A 14077-nucleotide genomic window follows, 5' to 3' on the forward strand; every position below is an offset into this window, starting at 1 on the left:
GTTCAACCAGCACATACCCATTAGAATGTTCAACCCTGCAGAGCTGTTTTCCAGCCAACGCCCAGCCACTATCCCCTCCTTGAATTTGTTCAGCAGCAAACGATTGTGGAGGAAGCACAGGAGCAGTTTGATTCCCAGGACAACTGTGCTGAAGTGCAGGTAGCTCTGTGTGAACAGCAGAAACCAGTCTGGCCCCAGTGCCAAAAATGTCTTTTCTTTTTCCCTAGGAAAAACAGGTAAATGAAAACTCATGGGAGGAAACACGATGGAAGAGAGAAAGGAGATATTATATAAGATTATCTTGAAGTGATTTAGAACCTCATGTTTCTCTAGAAAAAAAAAAAAATCTCATTAAAGGTGTGCCCTTAGAGAATCACAAAGATGTAACCACAGGCTCATCCACACAGCTAAAGTCATTCAATTCCTGCTACATCTAACCTTCTACTGCTGTCAGGCAAAACAGTTTATTAATGTGATGCCCCTTCTGAGAGTGTGTATCAATAACCAAGGCAAACAACGTCACAGACCAGATCTTTCAAGCTATGAAATTCAAAATTCTGGTTTAAATTTTCAAGTCCAAGATGTGCTATCTAATGAAAATAGACAATTACAGCTCCCAGCACTATGAAATCTGCCTTTCAGTTATGAAAGGCAAAATTATAATAATGGCATTGTCATGGTTAAGATATAGCTGTGCAAGTAATCTCACTTTAGATTGACTTGATTTTCAGGGACAAATTTCAGAGACAGGGGTTTCTTCAACCTCTGATATGCAGCAGAAGCATCAATATCCAAGCTCCCCCTTCAATGTATTTTCTAAAAATATGAGACTTTTTCCAAAATGGATATAAGATGTGTTATCAGACCATACAGCTGTGTGAATGCCAGATAAATCACTGACAAAAAAGTCTCTGAATCCAGTCTGCTCTTACTTAGTATTTGTTGAAGTTCAAATATTATTGGTGTGTTTAGTCCTGGTTAAGCACTAGGATGATGAAAAATCTGGGAGACAAAGACACTTCTTAAACATTTTTACTTACTCAGAGGACAGCTGAAGTTTGTCTGAGCGTATTACATTTAACAGCATCCTCAGTAGCTGGTTTCGAAGACAGATTGTCCTTCCAGATGTTTGGTTTAAGGCTACAAATATCAGAAAGCAATAAAGAGTTAAGAAGAGACAAAAGATGTTCCACTGTTCCATTGCTTTGATGAAAAATTTTGTTTGCACCCAGTTAGCTCCATAGAAGTACTTTTATCTGGTTTTTTGCAGAGTAAAAAGATGCAGATGTCAAATGTTAGACAAGGATTCCTGCTAACATAATAAACAACCAGTGCTCACATTGCCCAAGTCCTCCCTTTTAAAACTCATTAACACTGCATGGTGAACAATATCTCAGGTTAACTAGAGAGAGAAATATAAACAGGCAATCTGACTTGTATTGCCCAGCTGAGATGTCTATATACAAACCGCAGTTACCACTGTCACCTTAATATGATCTGTTGTTTAGAGGTGCAGTAACAATAAAACCTCAACTGAAAGATCCCAGTGAAAGGGCCAAATGACTGGATGTTCCTCCACATGAACCTGACAAATACACAGCCACTTTAAGAGGTGCAGTGTTTTTATTTGCTACAACTCTAAGTGTTTACAGAAAATCCAGCACGTCCATTGAAATTTTATTCTTTGTAACAGCCTAGTAGGTTGGTTTGGGGTTATTTCAATTTAATGTCCTTTCTCTCTATATATATCTGAAATCCAGCATTGTGTTGGCTCTGGACAATGCAGCAAAAGTACTGCTGGTTTACAGACAGAGAGAGAGCAAAGGGTCACCTCTGTGCAGCCCGTCCCTTTCCACATGAAGAAATCTGAATTTTGCCTTTTCCTGCAGCAGAAGGCAGAAGCACTAATGGTGCAATTAGGGTTGATCAGGTCCTGGGGAAGGAGGGAAATCCTGTAGTTGAACTATCACAACACATACCCCAAAGGCAGCCCCTCACCTTCAGTGGGCCTCTCAGCCACACTATCCATGTAAATCTGATTTTCATCCACAGAAGAAGGTTTCAAGGTGTAAACAAGGAACAATCCAATCCTAGCAGAGAAAGAGTGAAGCAGTTGTGGTCAACAGAAAGATATTAATTTACTTAATTGGAGATTATATGCAAAGCTGCATACTGGTTAACAGTGACTAAAGAACCACCATTAGAAATTCTAGCCACTTCAGACACAGGATGAAAACTTCATAAACTAGGAAGTAAATTAAAAAGTTAAAGACTGTGCTGTGTTGGAAGGTATCCACAAGGATCATCAAAGCCCAACTCCTGTCCCTCAGCAGGACAATCCAAGAGTCACACCTGTGCCTGAGAGCATTGTACAAACAGTTGTTGTTCTCTGTCACGCTGGTGCTGTCACCACTTGCCTGGAGAACCGGTTCCAGTGCCTGACCACCCTCTGGGTGAAGAGCCTTTTTCTGATACCCAGCCTAAACCTCCCCTGAGAACTTCAGGCCATTCTCTGGGGTCCTGTCACTGTCACCCCAGAGCAGAGATCAGTGCCTGCCCCTCCTCTTCCCCTCAGAGGAAGCTGTAACTGCAGTGAGGTCTGTCCTCAGTCTCCTCTTGTCCAGGCTGAACTGACCAAGTGACCTCAGATCTCCTCATCTGGCTTCCCCTCAAGGCTCTTCATCTTCATGGCCCTTCTTTGGATGCTCTCTGATAGTTTATTTTTCTTATATTTTGATCAATGAAACTATCTAAAAATCAAAATAAAATATATTCTGCTATGGAAACATTTTCTCCACTTTAAATGTCTTTCACCAAGTGAAAAGGATTACTGAGTAAAGCACTCAGTTTATATGAAAGATTCTGAGCAGCCTGTGGCATTGTAATTTCAGTGTTATTACCACTTGGCTTCCAAGCATATAGAGGAGGACAGAGAAACCTTAGCAGGTCCACAGTGAGGGGGACTGGCATCCTTTAATCACCTGTAGTTTGCTTTGACACATTAGCTGGTTCTAAGGATAGAAAGATTAATGTGAAATACACACATTTAGCAAAAGTGCACAATCTCCTCCTGCCCACAACAAGGGTATTTCTTAAGGGACAGACACCAGTTGTTCTGCAGGAAAAGCCCACACAGCAATTCCCTCCGGAAGCCCAAATCTGGGGCCAGCAGAAGCTCCAGCACCTTTCAGTGCTGCTAAGAGCCTGTTCCAGTCCCTGCTGTCCTGGGGCCAGAAGGACAGGGACAGAGGGCTGTCTCTGCCACTCTCAGCATCCATGGGCCTGACAACTAATCATGTTATCATGGAATAATAAATCATGATTATTTATGAAAAAATGCTCATTCACCTCCTTACAACATGACAAATTTGATATACTAAATCCTCAACTCTCACCTGTCTCACCACCTATATGAAAAAAGAACAGGCTAATTCCTACAAGCCCAGGGTAGGAATATACATGCAGATAACATATATCCAGGAGCACACAGTTACAAAAGAGCTGGAAAACACCAAGTTCATGTATTAGCTTACTCCACAGTTAACTTATTAGAGGTGCTCATACTCTCCAACAGAGCAAAAGGCAGAGTCCGCAGATTTGACATGCAACTGTTTTAACACTATTAAAAATGGAGCTTTAGAAACAGAGCTTCCGTCTGTGCAGTGCATTTCCCTGGGAATTAGGTGGCTGCAGACAGCACTGTGTGGACCTTCCTCATATGGTCTATGCTGTGGGTTGATACAATTAGGCTGGGAATATAAAATGAAGCAGTGCTTACATTCTCTGAAGAGCAAACAAGGATTTAAATGCTATGCTTCATGAAATCCTGACTAACATAACTGATTGAAATTCAGGAACAAAAAGGATTGTTACTGGGATATAAGCCAAACCAACTGGATTAGGTATACAGTTCTTTGGGGCCAAATTGTAATACTGTATTGATACTTTAGGGACAAGGCTTTAATGAAACCAAATATTAAGTACATATTTGAGTAATCCCAGTCATACCTACAGAACTGTGCCACCATTATAACAAGAATCACCATATTTATCTTCACACAAATATAAGGTTGGAGTGAATGAAAAAGTTTTTCATCAGTTTTTCACCGGGGAATCCTGCAGTTGCCAAAGATCTGATGCTCTACCAAAGACAAGGTAAAGGAAGCTCAACTGTCAAGCTCTCTCCAACACTAGCAGAAGTTTGGCTCATCTGCAATCTGAGGAAAAGCTATAGACCTTGAGGGTTACCTGAGAACATCCCTTGTATTAAAGTATCCTTGCAAGAGATGGGACAGGATAGTGCAGGCCACAGTGATCTTGGAGCTGCTGATTTCAGGATCATTGAAAAGGAAAACAAGCTTAGGCACCATTTGCACCTGGTAGGCAAGTGCAATATTCTGACATGCATCTCTGAAAAAAAAAAAAAAGCACAGGGACTATTAAGGTTTCTACTGGAAATGACCAAATTTACAGAGTTTCAGCTAAAAGTATTCTCAGGTTGCACTGATACTTTGCACTTTTGGCTTCTAATACTGTCTTTATAACATTTCAAACACTCTCAGACAAATTGAACATGTATCAGTGATGGAGATCAGAAGACTACTTTGTGTGTTCTACTCTTCTCCTCTGCCCTCTCCCCCAGAAACTGCTGCATTCCAACAAGTTCAAAGAAAACATTATTACATTTTCAAGCAGCAAGTTGGCACCAAAAAATTCTATTCCTGTAAAACTTAGCAAGAGAACCAGACAGCTCTGCACAGAGCTTTCTGCTACCAAAAAGCAGGAATCTAGCTTTACTGAGTCCCTCTGCCATGCCATTGTCTCTTTAGATGCATTCAACGCCAGTCCAGATGATTAAGAATATTGATAAAGGGGTTGTGTTTTGCTTTTAAACACAACTTCAGTAATGTAATTTTAAAATTATTTCATAGTCAATTCAAACATTAAGATTTCTCCTCCCCAGCAGATATTCAAGCTTGCATTGTACAGCAGTGGTTCCACATGAACCAGGTAACCAAATATCTTTTCCTGGACTAGTCCCAAAAGTCATCTCAGGAGCTGATCAAATCACTAACTTCAGGCTTGAAAGAGCAATGCATGAATGATTCACTCCCAGAATCCTCTGATTCCAACTGGGATTAGAGCCTTCATATCCCCCTCTGAGTTCCAGCTTCAGGTTACAGATGAGTTTTCCCCTCAGGTTTCTGATTCAAACAGAAGTTTATACCTGGAGGACTGCAAGATCTCCACAAGATGGGAAAGAAGAACAAGGTCAAGATTTTCTGGTGCTTTCATCCAAAGCTGAAAGACAAAGGAAAGCAGAGGTTTTACTGCTCTGCTGAGCTGCGAGAACAGTAGCTGCATCAGAGAAACAGTTAGAACTAGTCTGGGGAGGACGACACCATAAACTTCAGGTGTTTCTGTAATGCAGCCTGCAGGCACTGGGAAGTCCCTGCTTGTGCAGGGAGCTGCAGCTCCAGTTCCAGCCCTGAGGAGCAGACCCTCAGGAGTGTTCCTGCAGACCTGGGGGCCCACAGTGTGAAAAAGCACAACACACAAATATTGGATCCGGGAGATGCTATGAACAAACCAAATCTTGTATTATAAAGCCATCTTTAATACAGCCAAACCCACAGAGCAACATGAACAGTTGTACCTCAAAGTTGCAGAGAACATACTGGAATGCACTATAATTCTTGATGACAGAAGACTCAAAGCCCAGCTCAGCTGTGCCCACTAGGGAGAATATTAACTGTAAAATCCTGTTGTTTAGCAGCCGAGTTTTCCTCTTCAATAGGTAGCTTAGCAACTGAAAAGAGAAGACTGAATAAGTATCTGCCAAGTAAAAATCTCTATTTAATTCAAGACCAAACATATAGTTTAATCACATGTACCTGTCATGCATGCATGCATTTTGCATAAGAATCATAAAGAAAATGAAGATTTCAGTCCAGACATAAAATTTCATGCAGAAAGTCTAAGGATGAATTTTTGAAGGAGTTGGCAACTCTGTGGCATTCAACAGGAGGAAAATATGTGCCATATTATGTTGAATGTAATTTAAAAAAAGCAAGAGACAAATACAACTGTAAATAACCACAGTAGGAGTTCTATGTTATTCTATCCTTAATAGATGTATTCTTAATTGCTTATAAATAGTGTTAATTTTAAAAATACTAAATTTTACCTCCCCAAATGAAAAACCTTAATGAAACATGGCCAGTTTCTCAACTGAGCCTACCTTTGATTATCCAACAATTTCTCCATACTGTGAGAAGAATGTTCAGAAAGCCATTACATTTTGAGCAGGTTGGGAAAAATAGAAATCAATTTGAAAATACATATCAAGGCACATATATTATTGGCTGTTAAAAAAAACTTCACTCCATTCAATATAATGATAACTTGGAGAGAACTTCTTTATGTAGCAAAAAATGCTTTTTTATGCATTTTTATGTAGCAAAAAATCAAAATAACAGCTCATACCCAATACAAAGACAGGCATTGACCTACAGGAAAGGATTGGGCAAGCAGTAGCTAAGTAGGACAAACATATTCATAAAAATTGCGATCAATTAATGAACAATTTGCATGTGGGGAAAATGGAAGGTTTATAATAAATCATTAATGAAACTCTAATGTTGAGGGTCTTGTTTGGAACCTTCTATATTAAAGAGTCTTGTCTGTTCCTTCAGAGCTCTCTGCTTCACCTACACAGCACAAAGTAAATGATACTAAACTGAAACTTCATACTTGAGCCTCAATCCATCCAATACTACATATTTATACATTACATACAACCAAAATCTTCAATCTGCATAGCTTTCAGGTTTAAAGATTAATTTGGGACCGACCTAATCGATGCAATTCAGACAGCACTTATTTACATCAGCACAATTGCTCATACAGAATGAAGACTGAGCCATAGGAATTCATTGTCAGCCCTACTCTGGGCAGTCTGTAAAGAGGAATCTTAGGCTGGATGAGCCAACGGGAGAAAGAAAAGCTGCCTGAGAAGTGGTCTTTTGTGTGTGGGATCAAGTGTGTTGGTAAAAGATGAAGAGTGGGTCAGTCACAAATCTGCTGCTCTGGCTTGTTTAGTTTACTAAATCATGCCAAGAGGCATCCGTCCTCACATTTCCTTCAGCAGAAAACTGTTAGAGAGGCTCCCAGGAACTGTGAGCACAGGATGTAGAGCACCATCCTATATCCCCCTCCTAACTTGCCAAGTTCCAACCACACGTGGCTAGAGTCAGGATATGTTTGGTTCATTCCCATTGACAGATTTGGGGGTAAATATCTACAAGGGAAAGACTATAACCAGGATGAACGAACAAAAGTGTGTCTACCTGGTATCCGTGGATGTGCCTCATCAGTTTTGCACTCAAGGGGCTGCTGTTGAGGATGGAGTTGAGGACTTTGACAGCTGCATACATGGTGTGGTCATCGTGGGCCTTAGCAACGAGACCCAGGAGAATGGCAGGGCCCCCAATAAAGTTCAGGCTGGTGGCTGTTGGGGAGGACTGGAACACTCTCACCCCTAGGAAATTGCACTGTTACTCTACCAGGAGGTCACACAGACAATCTATTATTGGACAGAATAAAGCTACACTCTTAAAAGAATATTAATCATTAAGACAAGTGCATTTACCATATTGGCCCACAGCAACTGACCCAATGGTCCTTAAGGAACCTGAGAGGTGTCCAGCAATATTCTTAGCCAGGAATATTGGAGTTGAACTGTCCCGAGAATTAATCCCAATCTGAAACAGATGAAAGGCACTTGAGGAAATTTTTTATAGTATCAGGGATGCTAAAAAATGAATGCTCTAATAGTTTAAATTATTTTAATAATTTTAGACTAATAAGTGATAAAAATTTGATTGTAAGGACAAATATTCACCACCAACAACATCCTTCAATGCCACTACTTTCATATATCAATAGACCTGGTATTAGAAAGAACAATAGAATAGCATGTAAAAAGTCCCTGTGAAGACATTAAGAAAACACAGACTGAAACAAATTATGCTAAAACCTGAAAATTACGGCTTCTGTTCGTGTTTCAAAAAATGCTTTTAATACATGAAAATTAACCTATGAGTAGAACAAAGTTAAGGAATGGAAAAAAGAAATCTCTGAAGGTACACAGGTAAGACAAAGTCAGAAATTTGGCTCTAGGAAACTGATTAGAAGCTAGAGAAAGCGTGTTTAAGAAAGGGAAACTTGTGACCTCTTTGGCAATCAGCCGACCATCCACTTCATTGTAAGAGTTCTTTATATCTTGGACTGTAGTGAGAGATGAGCAGACGGCATTGATTCCAAAAGAAATCTTCTCTTCTGCCACCAGAGGTGCGATGATATGATCACTGCACTGGTCCTCACCTAAAACAAGAAAGGCTGTGAATGTCTGAAGGAACTTCACTGTGCCTTATGCAAGAGAGGAGAGAGGCAGGTGAAAAATAACTGGAGGAAACTGATGTTTATGAAATAATTTTTCTTTGTCCTAACTATAACCATGAAAAAGCATTCATCCTTTACCACACAGGCCATGGCAGCTTGCATCACCAACACATGGCTGTGTCCCCTGGTAACTGCTTTGCCTTGATTCTGTATCCCCTCATAAACCTCATGGAGCTCAGAAATGTCCGTAATAAACCTCTCTCTCTGTCCACACAGTATAAACAAATTTTCTGGACACAGAAAACATTTCAGAGGCCTTCTGTTTCTGAGAACTTTATTGGGGTACTCAAAGCAAAGATTTGAGTGGAAGGAGAGCAGAGGCAAAAGTTCAGGGCTGCCAACTCACAACATTTGGGAAACTTCTCAATAGTACCAGGTTCAGCAGTTTAGTATGAAATTCTCTTATGCATTTCTTTAAAGAATTTCCTATTCATTCTCACACTTGGAAAAACTATATGTATCTTTATAAAAAAAAAAAAAAGTCATGTTGTATTTTTGACAGTTTTATAGACTGGGAAAACAGTTGACTTACAAAACGGTTTACTAATGCTGGTAACACTGCCCTTTTAGACAAAAAATAAGTTCACACACCACATGAAGATTAACTATAAATAAAATGCCTCAAGACTGTGTCACCACTTCCCTTCCAGCAGCACTTGGTCTGCAGACTAAGCCTCTGTACAACTGCAGCTGATTAACAAGAAGCAATGAGATAGTGGGGAGACAGGCACACCACTGCCAAAAATTGCCACTGCTGTTTGCAACAAGGTCAAAAACCCATTTTAAGGGGAAAAAAAACCTCATTGTAGTATTTGGAGGGATTGTGTAACACTTTTTAGTCAAAATTTCCATTTGCCTGAGTTTCTTTGGATGTTTTGATGGAAATAGGGAGAGTGCAGAGAGAGTGAGATAATTTCACAATTAGGAGATCACATCTTATATGTTGCTCAGTGATCTCCCCTAAACAGGGTATTCCTGGAGTCACATGGCCACAACCTGTGATTAATACTGAAGCCCAGCTGGGAAGAACTATGTTGAAAACAAGCCCCCAGACTTCATAAAGTCCCAAAGATTCAAAAAATCAAATCCTTCTGACTCCTACAGGTAATGTTTTTATTTCAGAGCTGTATTTTGACACCATTTCTCTCTCAATAACCCCTTCCCACACTTGACTTGCGACTTTTTGTGTATATCTACAGCATTTGGTCAGAAGGAGTACTCTCAGACAGTACTGGAGTACCTTAGGCTGGAGCATGACCAAGAAAGATTATTTTGCTGTTTTCAAATGAGAAATGGCCATCCCATTTCATCCCAAGCTCTAGCATGGAGGGGAATGCACTACTTGTTGGACAAAGAGTAATCAATAACTGAAATGTTTTGTCTGTCTGTTTAATAATTGAAGCTAACAGCATACTTTAGTTAAAAAGCCTCTTCATTAAATTGAATGTAACTTACTCCCCTGCCCCTCTCTCTTATTCTGCAGGCATTTGCAGTTAAACTCCATACTTCTCTTTCTGCCTTTTTCCCCCTGCTAATGCAGAATGTCTCACTTAAAGGTTCTGCTTTAATGTTTGTCCAACAGAAATCACAACCTTGCAACTCAGGACATGCTGTCCCTCTTTACTCTTCATCTCTCTCTGCTGCTTGACTCCTACCCTTCTTTCCAATTCACAGAACGTGAATTCATATATCTCACTACAGTCTTGTACAACATTCAGTAATGCCATTTTCCAGACTTTTGAGTGATCTCTAGACACAGTTGGAACACTAATAGAAGATGAAAAGAATAGAAAGAACACTGCCCTAACAAACAGTGGCAGGTATGAGAATTATCACATACCTTGAAGCTGTACTGCTTGGAAGTTGCTACAATACTGAGGGCCAAGTTTAATAATAACTTCCATGGTTTCCACAGAAATGGCTTCTTCAAACAGGTGTGTAGGACCAAGGCGCCAGGTCAAGGAGGACTTGTGTTTCCAAATGCGAGGAGTGGCTATGTACCCATAGACATCAACAAAGGAAGAGGGTTCCATGGAAATGCAGCTACCTGGTAAAGGCTGGAGATACTGCATCTGCAACAGAGGAGGAATTCACTGGGGGGATCCAGTACACTCAGGATGCCCTGGGGTCTTGTCCCTGCAAGGTGCTGCCTGCCACCTCTTTGCTCATTGAGGTCTCAGCTGTGTAACACAATCATACTGGGCCTGGCTCAGCTGCAGCTCCTTCTCCCACGGCAGCCTCATAGCGCTGTGCTCTGCCCTGGCAGCTACACAGGGGTTGGTAACACACCAGAACTCTGGCTCTTACTGAGCAGAGCTGGCAGCACCAGCTCTCCAACATTCCCCTCATCAAGGGGCTGGGTGTGGGCAAGATCCTGGGAGGGCACACAACCAGGCGAGCTGACCCAAATTAACATCAGAGATATTCCATACCATATAATGTCAATGTACACATATAAGCTAAGGAAAGGAGGAGGAAGGGAGGGAATTCATTATTTACAATGCTTGCCTCCTATACCTACTGCTCCATGTCCTGAAGATCTGCTTCCCAGGAAGTGGCTCAACAGCAGTCACTGACGAGAAGTAGAGAATAAACCTTTTTTTTTTTTTTCTCTTTGCTTGTGCACATGAAAACTCACTTCTGCTTGAATAAACTCAACATACAAGCCATTTTCCATCTTATTCTCCCTCCTCTGTCCAGCTGGGAAGGGGACTGATACAGCCGCTTGGTGGGCACCTGGCATCCAGCCAAGGTCAACCCACCACAACAATTTTTAACTCTTGTTCAGAAATTGGACTTTAAGAAGTACTGTAAACATAAGCATTTTAAACATTTAAGCCTAATTTTTGTTCCAAAAACAGTCAAAAGAATTTCAAGTATTGACAAAGAGAAACCCTGTCTTGACTCCAGACATATTTCCTTTCCTAACTTCATAACCCTGACTGTGACATTCAACACAGAAAGGCAAATTACAGTTACTTTGTACTGGCATAAATGGAGAATAAGCAGTGTTTGAAGAGTGTAGATTGTCCAATTGCATCGCAAGCTTCAGTGGAACTAACATTGTTTAGAAAACAGGGCCATTTATTTTGTACCAGAATAATGATTTGGCCTCCTAAACTGAGTCTATTTTATTTAACTGTAGAGGAAGTAGTTGGAATTTTTTGGTAAAGAGAAACTATATTGTACTTTAGGGCTTAGCCCTGTCTTTAACAATTTGTTGCTACCATGGGAGACTCCAAGCATTTACTGGTCTCTGACTACTGAGATTTAGAAACAGGGATGGTCAATATTAAGAGGCAGGAGTGAGTTGACACTTCAGTGAATATTAGACTTGTTGCAGCACAGTAACACAGCCCACTCCAGCTCCACCAACTAAAAATAGCCTTTAGTATTGTTAACAGCCTTCATCCATTTCTAACTTCTTAGGCCATCTTTTCTTCACTGTACATATCAAGATGAAGACTTACATTAATCAGTGAGCCCAACACTGGGAACAATCTTTTGTTTGCTAAAGGATTATTTTATTCATGTGAGCTGTTTCACTGAATGTTAAACACACTTGTTGTGAATTCTTTCATCAATTGCAATGTTTAGGCCTAGTTTTATTGATGACTTTCAGTCTCATTTGAAGGAAGTCAAATTGAATTAAATTTTCATTCTTGAAATGGATATAGGTCCCAAAAGGCATTTACAAGACAGATGATTTTTCTCAAGTATGGGAAAGAGAATACTTGGAATTAAACAGGTTGTATTTACAACAGTGAGCTTTGCACATGCTGAGATTGAATTGAAATATGGGAACAAAAAGAAGGAGACCAAGGTTACAAGTTTCAATTCATAAAAAGATTCTACTCAAAAACCAAAAATCCACCACACCAATCAGAGATATAATAGAAAGAACAGGCTGCATTTTCTACACTGCATTCAAAATCCAAAAATAAGATTTCTGAAATTTTATGAGATTAACTGCAAAACCGGGAGCATGATGATATTAATAATAGAAACCAGGGGCTATTCTCATTTATATTGTAGATTATGAACCCTTCAGGTGCATTTGAATTACTTTTGCCTGCTATTTTATCCAACTTGAGAATTGACTGCTGTGTGACAAAAATCACAAGAAATTGCATATTAGGGGATCTGCCAGTACGCCAATATTAGCAATGAACTCATGAACTGATATCATCTCACACACTGAACAACTAACCCTGAGGAACACCTATCTGTTCCTGAGTGCTTAGTGTGCTAGTGAGGAAAAAGACCACTGACTGATTGTTCAAAGGGTGTAGGAGAAAGAGGACAGCTTGACCAAATAAGATATAAAATAATACATGGTCAAATAAGATGTTTGAGGAAATTCCTCCCGCCTTTGGATTCTTGAAAAGAGCTGACCAGTCTCAGCAGCTTATTTCTGTGTGACCTTTCCACTTTCAAGAGCTTTCTTGAAAAGAAGGAGTGGAGACTTTCTGTGTAACTCATCATCTTTGCAGGTCTTAGCCTAAATCCAAGTCATCCTTGATTTAAGGCTCTCTGGCCACACCTTGATGTGAAGTACTTTTTATAGCTGACAACCTCTGCAGATGTTTGGCTTAAACTGATAAATCCTCTGAATCACTAGTAAACTCAAAAAATGTTCACCTAAGGGTATAACTGAATTTCAGCAACATAACCCTGAGCTACCTGCAAGCTAGTATCCCCAACTCTAGAGGAGCATCACCACACAAAGTGCCCTGGTTATCTACATGCTGAAGGGGGAGAGAAGAGCTAGTTCAAAGCATCAGTATGAGCTGAGAACATAGTTCTGAAAAGCAGCACAAGTACTCCCTGTTTTGTACAGATTTCTGACTCCACTCACATCCAGCATAGCAGCACGTGTTAAATGTGTAAATCACCATGCTTTGAGTTTCTCAGATAATTACTGAAATCTCATGGTAGTTGCATTGGGAGATGGAAATGAAAAGCAAAGGAAGGCCAAAGCCAGGCACAAGATCTATGCAGAGATCCTTTACCTTTGCAGAGCCAAGCATCTGGCCATTTATATAAGCTGACACAATGCAGTTCTTCTTTGCTTCCTTAGCCACTGTCACTGTGAGATGATGCCACTGGCCAGTGACCAGAAGTTTACCACAGCCAAACTTGACTTGCCTTGGAAATGGGGAGGGATTTAGGACCTCAGTCTCAGGTTCCATAATATCTGTAACAGCAAAAAAAGGGATAAGTCAACAGAAAGTTTCTCATCTTCACCTGCCTCTAGAACACAACTCTCAGATGTGACAGGAAGAACATGACACACTGTGTATATAGTGTGCTTTGATGCCAATTAGATCTAAAGTCTTTAAAACACTGCCCAAAGTCTGTTTCAGGACCTACAACTTGCACAGCTCTCAAGATGCCTCCAGCATAAAACATGTCACCCTTCCAAATAACACCTGCTGTCTGCCTTGATGCTGCAAACCTGCCCTGAACTAGGACAAACCCAACATGTTCACTAAGAGGAGAACCCCTCTGTGTGTTTAGAGAGTTAGCTGGCACAGAGAAAAAATCCCTAGCAGATCCATGAGATTATAAAATCTCCATATTAATTTGTAGCTTTTATGAAAAAAGGCAAGCT

The 14077-nt window shown here is 40.4% G+C and overlaps 1 protein-coding gene across 1 annotated transcript in view; it reads right to left on the reverse strand.

Moving 5' to 3' along the window:
• WDFY4 (WDFY family member 4) overlaps positions 1-14077 on the reverse strand; it is a 112772-nt gene that overhangs the window by 66290 nt on the left and 32405 nt on the right. Inside the window, exons 19-29 of the mRNA XM_064716301.1 lie at positions 13476-13660; positions 10304-10535; positions 8234-8385; positions 7652-7763; positions 7350-7540; positions 5657-5809; positions 5228-5301; positions 4249-4410; positions 1999-2090; positions 1041-1140; positions 18-223 (exon numbers count right to left, since the gene is read on the reverse strand). Coding sequence (XP_064572371.1) covers positions 18-223; positions 1041-1140; positions 1999-2090; positions 4249-4410; positions 5228-5301; positions 5657-5809; positions 7350-7540; positions 7652-7763; positions 8234-8385; positions 10304-10535; positions 13476-13660 — 1659 coding nt within the window. The remainder of the gene's footprint in view (positions 1-17; positions 224-1040; positions 1141-1998; positions 2091-4248; positions 4411-5227; positions 5302-5656; positions 5810-7349; positions 7541-7651; positions 7764-8233; positions 8386-10303; positions 10536-13475; positions 13661-14077) is intronic.

This window comes from Zonotrichia leucophrys, chromosome 6, assembly GCF_028769735.1.
Source record: "Zonotrichia leucophrys gambelii isolate GWCS_2022_RI chromosome 6, RI_Zleu_2.0, whole genome shotgun sequence".
In the NCBI taxonomy this organism is placed as follows: Eukaryota; Metazoa; Chordata; class Aves; order Passeriformes; family Passerellidae; genus Zonotrichia; species Zonotrichia leucophrys.